The 15,071-nt window shown below is 42.3% G+C and overlaps 1 protein-coding gene across 2 annotated transcripts in view; it reads right to left on the reverse strand.

The window, feature by feature from the left end:
• LOC124606332 (adenylate cyclase type 2) overlaps nt 1-15,071 on the reverse strand; it is a 338,520-nt gene that overhangs the window by 132,138 nt on the left and 191,311 nt on the right. For both annotated transcript variants that reach the window (XM_047138315.1, XM_047138314.1), the window contains exon 7: nt 4,137-4,269. In XM_047138315.1, the coding sequence (XP_046994271.1) occupies nt 4,137-4,269 (133 nt within the window). The remainder of the gene's footprint in view (nt 1-4,136; nt 4,270-15,071) is intronic.

Genomic DNA, 15,071 nt, shown 5'->3' on the forward strand with positions numbered 1-15,071 from the left:
TCATGTTTCATTAATCTCTATTTGCGATGGTTGAATCCTCCTTTGTCCCGGTCAGTGCCGTTCCAATAATTTTCTTCTGATCCTTTTCCAAATAATGAAGTACAACCGCTGTCACAATTAAAATTCGTCTCCCATAACACACAGAATACTTTTTTCATTATCTGCGGAGCTAGTGGGCGTATGTAGGTTACTTACACTACCTTGGTCGGGCGTGACTGCGTGTCTACGTTACCCGTTTACTATGCTGTTCGTTGTTGTTGATACGCATCCCTGTTTTACTGAGCATTATTGACCTACGCCTATACACCACTATTTGATTTTGTGTTGGCGTCACCGGTATCGGACACTTGCACTTAACTAATTCCCACTAAATCTGACTTCATCTTGTCCACTTCTGTCTTCAACTTCTCTAACCCGCCAACAATATTTAGCTTTAGACCGTCGGATTCGTTTATTTTTCTGATGACTATTTCCTTCTGAGTAGCCCTCGCCGCAATATTTCCTCCGAAAAATTTTTTGTGCGAGGATTCAGTCGCCATTAAATCGTACAACAGAATTGAATGTGCTTTTGGAATACGACGACATTTTTCCCTTGCCCCAATCCGTGTCGCATATTAGCACGGCAAGGTCATAACACCGGACCAGTGTATCATCGACACTTTTACTCGTGCACCTACTGAGAAGGCTGGTGCTCGCTTCAGGTATCATGTGTTCGTCTACTCTTTCCGCAGTTAGCGGTGCGAAATGGTAGCACCCACGCTTCGGCTGTCTGTTGCGTTCTTGGGGGCGAAATGTGTTATATGAAATAGTACCAAAAACTCATTAAAGAATCTGGACGCTGTCCATTATAATTATCCGGGCTGTTATGCCGTGGTCGGTTGATGAATTCTGAGGTGATTCCCAACGTTTCGTCTCCGACTGCGGGAGACATCTTCAAGGGGTTCCGTAGCTTGATGGAAGGTCCAACACACACACTGGCTCGCTACTGACTGCCGCAAAATTCCGTGTCCACGCGCCCCCGCGCCGCGGCGTGACGTCACGTGTTTTGAAAACGTCAGTGCAATTGGCCGCTGTCCGTCGCCGTCGATCGCCGTTGCCATCACCCAGTAGTGGACGAGTGGTACACATCTTCTTTAACACCGGCATCCATATACCGTTTAATTTGACGCCCTCCTCCTTTCGGTTGAAATTATTTGGGTGTTTAGCGATTTCGATTGCCTCCCTGTAGAGCCTTTCGTAGTATCCGCTCGTGGCCGCTAGTACTTGCGTCTCCTCGAAACGAATATTGTGGTTCCCTGGCTGGAAAGCATGCTCCGCATCAGCTGATCGTTCCGTTTCTCCTCTTCTACAATTTCCCTTGTGCTCTTCCAAACGTTTAGAAGCAGTTCTTTTGGTGGTACCCACATAAACATTACCACAGCTGCATGGGATCCTATACACTCCAGATTTTTCCAATGGTTTGCGAGCGTGGTATCGCTGTTTACCATGGTTCCACTTAATGATGTATTGGAACAGCTGGATCGATTTTTTCCTGCCGATATTTTAGAGCTGTTTAAGTGTTGTTTGACGACCACATACTTCAAGTGGAATGAACAGTTTTATGAGCAAACGGATGGCGTGGCTATGGGAAGCCCCCTAAGTCCCGTAATTGCAAACTTCTTTATGGAGAAATTCGAAGAACAGGCCTTAGGTACTGCCAGCAAGAAACCAAATGTATGGTTCCGATGCGTGGATGACACGTTTGTGTTGTGGAGACATGGTAGGGAGGAACTAAGCCGGTTCCACGAACATCTGAACAGTATAAACTCAAGAATTCAGTTTACAATGGAGGAGGAGGTAGACGGCAAACTACATTTCCTCGATGTGCTTGTGTTTAGAAACGAAAATGGTAGTTTGGGCCACTCAGTGTACCGCAAACCCACGCACACGGACCGTTATTTGCACCGGGATTCGAACCACCACCCACAACAGAAGCGGGGTGTTATCAAGACGTTACTGGGTGATGGCAACGGCGATCGACGGCGACGGACAGCGGGCAATTGCACTGACGTTTTCAAAACACGTGACGTCACGCCGCGGCGCGGGGGCGCGCGGACACGGAATTTTGCGGCAGTCAGTAGCGAGCCAGTGTGTGTGTTGGACCTTCCATCAAGCTACGGACCCCCTTGAAGATGTCTCCCGCAGTCGGAGACGAAACGTTGGGAATCACCTCAGAATTCATCAACCGACCACGGCATAACAGCCCGGATAATTATAATGGACATGATATTTCCGGCCGTGAAAGTTTACATTTTAGTAATCTGGACGCTATTATTATACATAGAAGTACACCGAATTCGTCAAACCACTGTGAAGTGCATGAAAGAATATATCAGTTCCGTAAAACGTATTAGGGTTTCTTCCTTATCATTCCGTATGAAGTGCTGTGTGAACTGTAATTCATATAGTGTCTTCCTCTCGGTCTGTGCGGAAGTGATGCTTAGGGGACTATATTACACTCCTAGATTCCTCGCTAAGTACTGGCTCCCGAAACACTGCAAGCATGCTTTCGTTGGATAGCTCGCATCTATCTTCAGGTGTCTTCCAGTTCAAGTTTTTCACCTGTTTCGTGACACTCTCCCGCAGCTCAAAGAATCATGTGACCATTCCTTTCTTGGTAATCACATTCTTTACTGTCGAATGTCCAGCATGCATGTTTTGGAAGCAGCGTCCTTTGCAAACTGATTACATTGTCCCATGAACTAAAGTCTGCCACCTGTTTTATCCACGACCAAGTTTATGTGATCATTCCATTCTATATCCCAACAATTTTTATAAGGGAAGATTTGTATGAGTTGTTTTGTTCCATTTGTAATTCACTGATGTTGTTATACTAGAGTACGTTTCTGAGTTTCTATGTATCAAACAATTTTATATTTATGAACATTTAAATATTTAAAAGATTTGAAAATCTTTGCACCAATCTGAAATCTTATCACTATCTAACAGTTAAATGAGATGACTCGATACGCCTGTCAGCAATTTGACGCATTTCATGTTTGCCGTATGCTGCAGAAATTTATTATTTATTTTCCTCCAATTTCGATTGTATCGACTACCTTCAGATGAAGAAAGGAAACGCCTTATATTAGAGAGATATGCAATTCATCTTTACAGGACTACGTTTGACAAACAGGCCACGATTTGATACTAGCGCAAAACTGACTTCACTGTGATTAAAGAGAACGGTCATTAAGGTAATAACATAACGACTACCGAAATCGGTAGAAAAAAAATAACAAATCTGTACAGCTGATGGCGAACATGCAAATCTTCTTTTCTAGATCTGATTGGATATTTTTCATTTTTTTTCTGATAGTACAGATAGTTAAATGCATTATCTACAAAAGGACCGAGGTGACTACTAAATTTTCTGCCATGTTATTAGTATACCACATGACAACAGAAGTGCCAACACAGTTCTTTGATCATAAAATGTAGGCTTTAACGGCCGGTATTGTCTTCACTTAAAACTTCCGGGCTGATAGGACGTGGTCGATGTTTCCCCTGACATTTAGTCTCTGACTGCGGGCGACATCCTCCGAGGTAAAGAGGCGAAGTGCAAAGAAAACTCGAGTAAGCGCTGATTATATAGGCAGTACAGAGGGCTCCACTGTCCATCACGTGGCGTCGGCTATGAGACTGTCTCTGGCAATGCCAACATTCTCGATTGAAAGTAATCGATCGTCACGCTTCCGGTGCAGCACTGACATCCAAATTTTATCCAGTTTAACACCTTCCACCTTGGGTCACGCCTGCAGTTACTTCTAGATCTTTCGATGATTTTTCATTTAAGATAACATGCTACATCCTCTGTGCCACTAAATTATCAGTCCAGTCTCAAATTTTGATTCATACCCCATTATTATAAAACTTTATTAATAAGCGTTGGTGTCTGAGTTCCTCAGACGCTTTTTGGGAAGTAAATATATACTGGATCCACACGGTTGCCTTGATCTATAGGTTTAGGAATGTTATGAGTCATTCTGATTGCGATGTCTTGTATGACTAGTAATGTTCATTATGGTCGCGGACTTCATAAACAGATAACCTGTGTGAATAGAGTTAAACCAGTAACCTCAGTATGGAGCGCTTACCTTGGGCGGCACGATGAGGAAAGTCTCGACCTTGTGGTCGGCCAGGTATGCCTCCCTGGACGCCCCGTCGCCAGGCTCCACTTGGAACTGGTCGTTCAGCTGCAGCAGCGTCGCCCTCGTGATGTGGACGCGTCTGTCGGATCAAGGAAGTGAACACCTAAGAGTCACACTACGTTAATGTCAGAAGATGCGTAGTCCCTAGCTGACGAAATGTATAGAGCCCCATCTATTGGCATGTAGCTCGATGCAGATCGTCAGCCCCTCCAAATGTTCACTGCTGGGGACACTTCCGGTGACCATGCTGGTCAAGGAGCATGAAGACAAGCAATAGAAACTGTCGTTCATTCATGAAAGTGGCGAGTTTGAACTGAGCAAAGATTGGGAATTTGTATGGGCGCTGATAACTTCGCAGTTGAGCGCCTCACAAACCAAACATCCTCATCATCAGAAACTGTCGCCATGTGGAGGCATTATCTAGTTGATGGATTGCCATGAAGGGTAACAAAACGGCTTGTAGAATACCGAGAACGTACCGCTGTGCCGTAAAGGTGCCGTAGATGACAACCAAATGGGTCCTGCTACGAAATGAACTGGCACCCCAGACCACCACCACTCCTGTCTGTGGGGCCTTATGGCGGGCGACATTCAGGTTGGTATTCCACTGCTGTCCGGGTAGCCCCCAGACACTTTTTCGGCTCAGAATTTCATTGACTAGAGCAGAAATTTGTCTTCAGTGATGAGTCGCGCTTCGAACTGAGCCACCATGATCAACGAAGACATGTATGGATATGGTGCAGAGAGCATTGGGGTACCAAACTGACTGTCGGTCGCCATTGGCCTGACAACCAGGAGTGGTGAGCTGGGCTGCCATTTCTTTTCATATCAGGGCAACCTTGGATGTCATCCACGGCATCTTTACAGCACAGCGGTACATCGACGATAATAAAAAAAATGGTTCAAATGGTTCTGAGCACTATGGGACTTAACATCTGTGTTCATCAGTCCCTAGAACTTAGAACTAGTTAAACCTAACTAACCTAAGGACTTCACACACATCCATGCCCGAGAAGGGATTCGAACCTGCGACCGTAGCAGTCACGCGGTTTCGGACTGCGCGCCTAGAACCGCTCGGCCACCGCGGCCGGCGACGATAATCTATGCCCCGTTGTGTCCCCCCTCATCGGAAGCCATCCTGGGCTTACATTTCAGCAAGATAATGCCCGCCCACACATGACGTTCCTACTGCTAGTCCCCGTCCTGTCCAAACACTACCTTGGCCGGCAAGTTCGCCGTTATCTCTCCCCAACTGAGAAAGTTTGGAACATCATGGGCAGGGCCCTCCAACCATCTCGAGATTTTGACGACTTAACGCGCGAGTTGGACAGAATTTTAGACGATATCCCTAAAGAGGACATGTAACAACACTATCAATTTATGTGAAACCGGATAAATGCTTGCGTAACGGCCAGAGGTGGATCAACGCGTTATTGACTTGCTCAATTTATGAACCTCTTGCTCTTGAATAAACCATTTACTTTTTCTGATACTGTAATTATTTATTTCTCAGTACATGTATATCATACCTACCGATTTTCGTCCCATACGGATAATTCTTTCGTGGTGCGCCGTTTTATTCTTTGTCTTAGAGTGTATATGGAAGTGGCAGCGTATGTTCACTAGCGTTATAGGAATAAGAAATCTATCATCCCTTAGCGCCGTGTGATTATCTGAATGAACAGAATTCAATACTGGGAGCTTCGTATGCGATGGAGGCCCTGTGTGCTGCGCCATGCGGCAACCAGTACAGGGGAAGCAGCTTTCAATCAGCGCATGCTCTCCAGCTCGGAACTTGACTTTAAATAAATTTGCGACCGGTAATGTCTGTCGGAATATGGGAGTAGTGGAGGTGGAAGGTTACAAGATTTACCCAGACTTTTCAATATGTTTAGGTAATCATCAGTGTACAATTAATTTATGAGATGAAATTGTACAGGAACGAGACTGCAGGTATAAGAATGTAACGATGTTAAAGGGAGGCAGTATTTGAGAAATAACTCACGCAGGGTTGTATATGCTTTGATTCGACCTATACAGTGCTTCAATTCTATAGCAAACGAAAGAGGAAGGAGGGGAATGAGGGAGAAGCGATGGAAAGACTTGCATAGGATCGACTGGCGTGGAGAACGCCGTCAAACCACTCTCTGACTTAACAGAACAGTGACGTACTAACTGATGTATGTGGGTCACACATCAGTTCAGATCAGATGTTTAAAACATTCTGGCGACATTCTGCTAATAATCCTTATATACAAAAATGGATGTTTGAATATCTGTTTGAGATTAATTGACTTACAAGGGGAGGCCGCCAATTGTGAAATTCAGATTCGATTCATACTGCGCATAATAAAAGCTCATGGCCAGAAGTGTAATGTCGCGAAGCACCAAGATGCACTTCTCAGCCGTTGTCGAGAAAATCGACAGTTAAAAGAAACCGTTGCGGTGAAATACAGTGTATATATATATATATATATATATATATATATATATATATATATATATATATATATACTATTAATGAATTGCTTATGCATGTTGGTGAAGGCGGATCGCTCTCCAATTGTACCGCCTCAATTTTTCCGTTTTTTTAACAGTTGCGCTAGGGACCGCATCTACCTTCTTTCGAAGCTAGCAGGCAACTACGCTGTTATGCGGCGGCTCGTTTCGGCCCATTCAACATCTGTCCTTCAAGTGTGACGAGCGAGTAACGGAGTTTATATTTCATACATGCCGCAGCGAATTTGTGCTCGTGGGGTCTCTATTCTAATTCGAACGTTTGACTTAGGCTATACGTATTCGTTTCGGAATATCGTTTCTACGTCTTCCGTTGACTACACGTTGTTAACATTATGAAGACAATTAATAACGTTTGTGAAATACAACTTTGTTTGCGGAAAACATAATATGATGTTCGAAGTCGCCAGTTTTTCCACGACAAACGACTTTCAACAACTTATTATATGCATAATTGTTGCAACTGATTGCCGGGAATTATATATATATATATATATATATATATATATATATATATATATGTGTGTGTGTGTGTGTGTATATTTGAATTACAAAAAACAAATACTAAAAAAAAAAAAGTTGCATGGTGCGAGATTCGATCCGCCGACCTTCGGATTACAAACCCGAGCGCTTACCGCTGCGCCACGACGCTGCGGAAAACTATTAATCGTAGAGGGCATTTCACCGCAACGGTTTATTTTAACTGTCGATTTTCTCGACAACGGCTGAGAAGTGCATCTTGGTGCTTTGCCACATTACACCTCTGGCCATGAGCTTTTATTACGCGCAGTATGAATCGAATCTGAATTTCACAATTGGCGGCCTCCCCTTGTTAGACAACGTCGGAGTGATCCCCATGAAAGTTGACATATCAACATAGTTTTTCATAAGAGAATTTTTATGCTATTCACTTTGCTGTAACTCGTCACTAGATGGCGCTGCAGCATATCAGCTTCAAAAATCACAATTGGCCATGAGAGCGAGCCGTCTTAGCTGACGACGTCAGTCGAATCAACTGAAATTTTCTGTTGTGGTTACGAAATACAAAACCACTGACACAGTTACAGAAGACTAGCGAGCTTTTCATTATTCGGCAGAATTTTTCAGTTCAGTGGAGCCTGCAGGAATGCAACAGAAATACTAACTCTGAAAGTTGGTTCACCACCACTGTTCCTTCGGAATCTCAACGCGCCAAGGTCGTGCAGCGCAACCACGCATCCAGTGAAGTACTCATGCCGAAAATGATTGCAGCAGCAATAATTAACGGCAAATGTATAGCAAAAGATGTGCTGAAACCGCAAATCCAAAGGATCTCCAAAAACTCTGTGCTCCTACACACTAAATCAGAAAAACGGAAGTATAGTTTATCCACTCACGTCAATCTAAATTTTAGCGTTATTTTAAGTTGCTTCAAGCATATAGTGAATAGGATAGTCAACCACATTGTTCATGCAACTGATTTATTAATTAAAAAATGTATGTAATTCATCATAAATTTATATCAGCAAAAATGATGGAATCTCATCACTATCTTTCATTTTTCCACATTTTTCTACAAAGGCTTATATATTCTTGATTACATACAGATAATCTTTCTTGATGTACGCAGAGGGTTTCTTGCATAACATAAAAATCCTTAATTGTTGTAAAGAGATGTGTAATCACATGATGATGTCTGTGTCCAGGTTGTGAAGTAGTACCTCACATTGTAAACGAATATTCTCGTTAATAATACAGTGTTATATTATGATGAGGTAGCAACTTCTACATCTCTCTAGCAGTTTTGTCGAAGACTGTTCAAATGGTTCAAATGGCTCTGAGCACTATGGTACTTAACATCTGAGGTCATCAGTCCCCTAGAACTTAGAACTACTTAAACCTAACTAACCTAAGGACTTCACACACATCCACGCCCGAGGCAGGATTCGAAACTGCGACCGTAACGGTCGTGCGGTTCCAGACTGAAGCGCCTAGAACCACTCGGCCACAGTGGCCGGCGAAGACTGTTCACTTTGTTTCAGTAGGGCCAATTTCACGTTGATATTCAGTAGTCCGCTCCGGTCAGTTTTGTGAAAGTTATCTATAGTTAACGGTGCAACGAAGTTAATTATTAAATCTGGGAACTGAGGTTATTGATGGACTGAAAGGCACATCGGTCACATTTTACTGTTTTTCGTTAATTGATTGACGAAGCTGATAATAAATAAAGAGTATTCAATATTGCTCAAATAGGTTAAGCATGCTGCCTTATGGTAACACAGGGAGCGTCTTGTGTTGTTCACATCGCCAGACGACACTAGAAGCCGGTATACTGACGCTCGCTTGCGGGTGTGGTCTACGAGTAGCAAACTGCTCGCCGACAGCCGCAAGTTTTGCAGTTTTTCACTTGCGACCGATGACAAGTAGTTTGCTTCTCGCGTGTGACGTCCTCAGTCAAGCGTCATTATACCTGCTTCTAGTGTCGTCTGACGAAGACATGCTAAGACGTCGACAGTTGTGTGGTCTGACGCTGAAAGATGCCTTAAAGGAATTTTATTATTCAGTACTTCTTTTTGGTTAGCCAGTAGCTAGATCACATTCCCACAACTTACAACAAGCCAACTCTTACCCACTTGTTCATGCCACAGCGTTGCAGACCAGCTGCAATGTGACGAGATCATAAATAATTATAATAATGAAAACAGAATATCAAAGCGAATTCTTAAAGTCTTCAACTCAGGCAGGGGAAAAACAAAATGGATAAAAGAAGTTGAAGAGGACCTCAGACAAGCACACATAACAGTAAACGATGCAGAAAATATAACTGAATTCAGGAACATCATCAAAAAAACATAAATTTGACACCACAACACAGAAGAGACCAGGATGCAAATGGACAGTAGAGCGAAAGTAACAACACAGTGAACACATGAAGCAAATTTGGGCTCGGAAAAAACATAAACAATCATCATAAAGCAATTCAAGTTCAAACGCTCTCTTTAAATGTGAATAATCGAAAATAATAATAATAATAATAAATAGGGGAATTCCCAGCAGATATGCAGGGTAGGTGGGAAATAAAATACCACTCGCGGAGCAAAATGACAACCAAAATCCATGCTGCGTCTGACTTGGAGCAAGCGGTAGTATGAACGGCGTCTGTCCACGAGGAGGTACGGCTGTAAACATGCTCCAGGGACCGACAATCCCTGATTCTACACCACTAGCAAAAGCTAGAAAATTTATGACAAGCAAATATGACACGTACAAGTAAAAACGTAATTACCCAACGCGGACGATCCATCTACTCCAAATTGGCAACCAAGCATTCGGATTATGGGGAGGTTGGACTCATAAGAGAGAGGAAGTCTGAGTGCTCTGGTAAACTTCCAAGAAAAGCACACACCTACATTGGCACTTTCAACGTTCAGACACCCATTCGAGCAGGAAAACTTATGAGCGTACAGAAGCTGTGGCGGTAGTTTAGAGCGGCAGTTTCCCGCTGCAGAGCACGTGGCTGGCGGTTGCTACGGGGCCGTGGCTAGAGGCTAGCCCCTACGCTGCCTTGGATAGACCCGAGCGGATGTTCGGCAGGGGCGCGTATGGCCGTGTTTGGCGCTTGGATAAATTTATATGCCAGAGAAAAATTGATAAAAACAAAACTAACAGTGACACGGAGGTGCGAGTTGGTACTCATGTACAGAAAAATAGGTAAAGCTAAATTATCTAGACGAGCCACAAAAATATGTAATTGTTTAAAAGTTATTGTTGTCTTCTATCTACATCTACATCTATACTCCGCGAGCCACCTTACGGTGTGTGGCGGAGGGTACTTATTGTACCACTATCTGATCCCCCCTTCCCTGTTCCATTCACGAATTGTGCGTGGGAAGAACGACTGCTTGTAAGTCTCCGTATTTGCTCTAATTTCTCGGATCTTTTCGTTGTGATCATTACGCGAGATATATGTGGGCGGTAGTAATATGTTGCCCATCTCTTCCCGGAATGTGCTCTCTCGTAATTTCGATAATAAACCTCTCCGTATTGCGTAACGCCTTTCTTGAAGTGTCCGCCACTGGAGCTTGTTCAGCATCTCCGTAACGCTCTCGCGCTGACTAAATGTCCCCATGACGAATCGCGCTGCTTTTCGCTGGATCATGTCTATCTCTTCTATTAATCCAACTTGGTAAGGGTCCCATACTGATGAGCAATACTCAAGAATCGGACGAACAAGCGTTTTGTAAGCTACTTCTTTCGTCGATGAGTCACATTTTCTTAGAATTCTTCCTATGAATCTCAACCTGGCGCCTGCTTTTCCCACTATTTGTTTTATGTGATCATTCCACTTCAGATCGCTCCGGATAGTAACTCCTAAGTATTTTACGGTCGTTACCGCTTCCAATGATTTACCACCTATGGCATAATCGTACTGGAATGGATTTCTGCCCCTATGTATGCGCATTATAGAAGTTTTAAATTTATGAAAGTACAAAAGCTAATATCTCGGCAATGCTTTGGCCAACTAATATGAACAAAGTGTTTACCGGTGCAGCTAATAGAGCTGCATCGAGCAATCACAGCCGATTTAGCATAGTTTGCACCAGTTTTGATGAGAAGTCGGAATATGGGATTCTACTGAAAGAAACTGTGTTTTTTGGTAATAAATGCCGGCCGGTGTGGCCGAGCGGTTATAGGCGCTTCAGTCTGGAACCGCGCGACCGCTACGGTCGCAGGTTTGAAACCTGCCTCAGGCATGGATGTGTGTGATGTCCTTAGGTTAGTTACGTTTACGTAATTTTAACTTCTAGGGGACTGATGACCTCAGATGTTAAGTCCCATAGCGCTCAGAGCTATTTGGTAATAAATAAATTTAAAGACACGGAACTAGCGGCAGCATCTAAAGTTTAAAGTAGTAATGAGTAATTAAGTCCGTATTTTTATTTGTTTATTTATGTTGAGTATCACAAATCTGGGTAAAGCAAAATCACGCCACAAGAACATTATTGTGAAAAAACGGTGGCAGATACAGAAAATTCGACTTTAAATTGTTATTGCCTAGAAAATTTCCATACTTTTCTATATAACATGTATGTTTGTGTGTTTAGTTTTAGAATATTCGTAATTTTTGTTAAACATTGTTCTGAGTTAGGCAGTCGTTACGAGAGTGGATAGGGCGGCCATGTTTCACCTTCGGGGAGTTTGTTTTGAGCGAAACTAAGAGCCGAACGTACCGCGCATCTTGGGGTAGTAATGGGTTGGTAGTCACGTTCGGGGACAAGTATATATGTATGTAGCGACTTTCGAAAGCGATCCAGTAGAGCTCAATAAGTTTGTGGTTTAGGACAGCAGACACGAGTGTATTTTGTGAATTGTGAATAGACTGTTGAGTGCCATGATCGCGACATATAAATTTTATAGTGACGAGTTGTGGCCTCAATTATTAACGCCCACCATAACGTAAGATCCCCTCAGACTATATTTAAGTGTTTAGTAAATATAATGAAGAAAAAGAAACTACTTGCTCAATATTTTAAATTTCACCGCAATACTTGCCTGTATTGTTTTGTTATTATTTATTTCAGCTTGAAAATTGAGTTTACGACAGGTGTGAGCTGGCACCCTATGACGAAAACCGTAGCCAAACACTGACACCAGCCACCTCTCTGGGCCGCTAAATTAAGCTGAGTGTAACAAATACTGATATTTTCGTGTCATAGCTTGTGGGGGCTCGAGTCGAACTATTCAAACTTCAATGTGTAGTGCCCAGTACCATCGTAAACTACACACCCTCATAACAGAACTCACGAAGCAGAAAATACGAAATCTCACTCTGCAAGAAATACGTTTCACAGATTCAGAAAAGACATACTACTATAACTGCAGAATCTTCAAATGCAGATCAAACAGAATAATTAGCAAACGAGCAGGTCTTCATCGTAGACAAAAAGTTTTGGATTCAGTAAAAGATGTGAAACTCATCTACAACCGATTTATGACCTTAAGAGTCAAATTACCATACAAAAACTGCACCTTCGTTAATGTACATGCACCAACAAATGGCAAGAATAAAAAAGATTTCAAAAAACAGAAAAATTCTGGGAAGAATTTGAAACAGAGATTGCCTAAATTCCAAAATATGATGCGAAAAGTCCACTCGCTGATTTTAATGTCCAAATTGGCAGGAAATGCAAATACAAGACGACAGTGGGAGACTATCCTGCTCACAGGTTCACCAACAGGAATGAAACACTAATCGAGTCATGCCAACTAAACAGTCTAAAAATTATGTCAACCTCACTTCGGTAAAAGCTCAAAAAACAAAAACATGGCAATCACCCATCCATTATTTAGAAAAAATTCAGACTGATAATGTGGTTAAACACACGACTCCCAAAAAGAAATTCATGACGTGCAAGTATGTAGAAGTGCAAACTTCGATTAGGACCGTTATTTAAACTGAATCAGAATTAAATCCCCACCCAAAAAACGAATTCGACAGAAAACACCGGTGATCCCCAAATCAAAGACTCTAAAATAAAAGAAAAATAGGAAGAACAACCTGTAGAAAACTGGTTGAAATTTCAAACCAAGATCATCAAAACAGCGAAAGACGTGAAACCTCTTCACAAAAAACAAGGATGTCAAAACGCAATAGAAAATAAAGGCATTTGAAAATTACAGTTGCAACAATTCAGGAAAAAAACACAGAGGAATTTCCTCAAACTTCGCAACAAACATCCAAGATTTTAAGACAAAATGAACGAAAATGTCAATGACCAACTGGAGTCATTTGTAGACAATTTCAAAAATTAAAATATAATTTTACTCACCACAGAAGCTGTGCTTTTGAAAAGAAAATGGTAAATAAGCCATGATAAATAAAAAATCTTGCTAAGAACTGGCGACATACTTTCCACAGCTTTTAAATTGCCTGGAAACCACAGAGAGATCCCGAAACCACAATAGAAAGTTCGTCACCACCAACACAAGAAGAAATTTATTTACATATTAAGAAACTTCAAACAACAAAGCATGGGCAGAGGACGGAACTGCAGCTGAATACTTGAAAAATTTAGGTCCAAACTCACTCAGAGAAATTACACAACTAGTCCGAAACATTTCGCAACCTGAAAAAACCGGATGACTGGAAGATTGCTCTAATCCGTCCATTACTTAAAAAAGGCAACAAATCAGATGTAAACTACTACAGAGGGATCTCCCCCTTAACGTCCACCTATAAAATCAGATCACTTTGTCTCAACTGAGTGCAAAAGTAATTATAACTCAAATTAGAAGAATATCAAGCATGATTCAGACCGAACAGGTCATGCCCAGACCAGTTTTTTAATCTCAAAACCATACTTAAAATGCGAAGCCCACATAAAAGCCTCTAGCACGCACATTTTTAGATTTCAAAAAGGCGTACGACTCGGTAGACAGACCCTCACTATTACAAATTGTACAAGAGAAGGGACTAGATCCCAAATACGAGAACTCATAGAACAAACACTAGCTAACAACGAAATCTGAAGTAAACTTTCTGGGGCAAATCTGTGAACCCTTTGACATTCAAGCAGATGTGAGACAAAGAGATGGTTTCTCTCCTGCTCTGTTTCAACGTAGTCCTAGACAAGGTTATGGAACAATGGGAGAAAGAACTCAAGAAAAGTTGGTTCAGGAAGCTAATCCTACTGGGCTTCCCCAAAAACAGCCTCTATATGCCACACATCGCACTTGTGGAGCATCTGGTGATACTTGCAGAGGACGAAGAGTGTGCTGTCAAACAGCTCGAGACACTTACAGAACGTGCAGAAAAAGCAGGGTTACAAATCTCACTTGAGGAAACTGAATTCTTATGTTCGAAGAACGAAATCACAAGCCTGAAAGCAGGCCGGTGTGGCCGAGTGGTTCTAGGCGCTACAGTCTGGAACAACGCGACCGCTACGGTCGCAGGTTCGAATCCTGCCTTGGGCATTGATGTATGTGACGTCCTTAGGTTAGTTAGGTTTAAGTAGTTCTAAGTTCAAGGGGACTGATGGCCTCAGAAGTTCAGTCCCATACTGCTCAGAGCCATTTGAACCATTTGAACAAGCCTGAAAACAAAACACGGTAAAATAAACAGGGTCTCATACTTTAAATACCTCGAAGATTTCATCGAATCGACAGGCGTTGAAAAAATCTCGCAGAAAAATCGCCTCTAAAGAGTCAAAACAGAGTTAAGATTAGTCCAAAACCTCTACAACAACAAAAAAAGACAAAAATTCAGCACTACAACACAGTCATAAAACCAACTGTGTTCTACTAAGCGAATCAGTGACGCTTAACAGAAAACACGAGCTTGAAGAAACCAAAATAAGAGGAGAGAGAGATCGTTAGGAAAATTTT

This window comes from Schistocerca americana, chromosome 3 (assembly GCF_021461395.2).
Source record: "Schistocerca americana isolate TAMUIC-IGC-003095 chromosome 3, iqSchAmer2.1, whole genome shotgun sequence".
Taxonomy (NCBI): domain Eukaryota; kingdom Metazoa; phylum Arthropoda; class Insecta; order Orthoptera; family Acrididae; genus Schistocerca; species Schistocerca americana.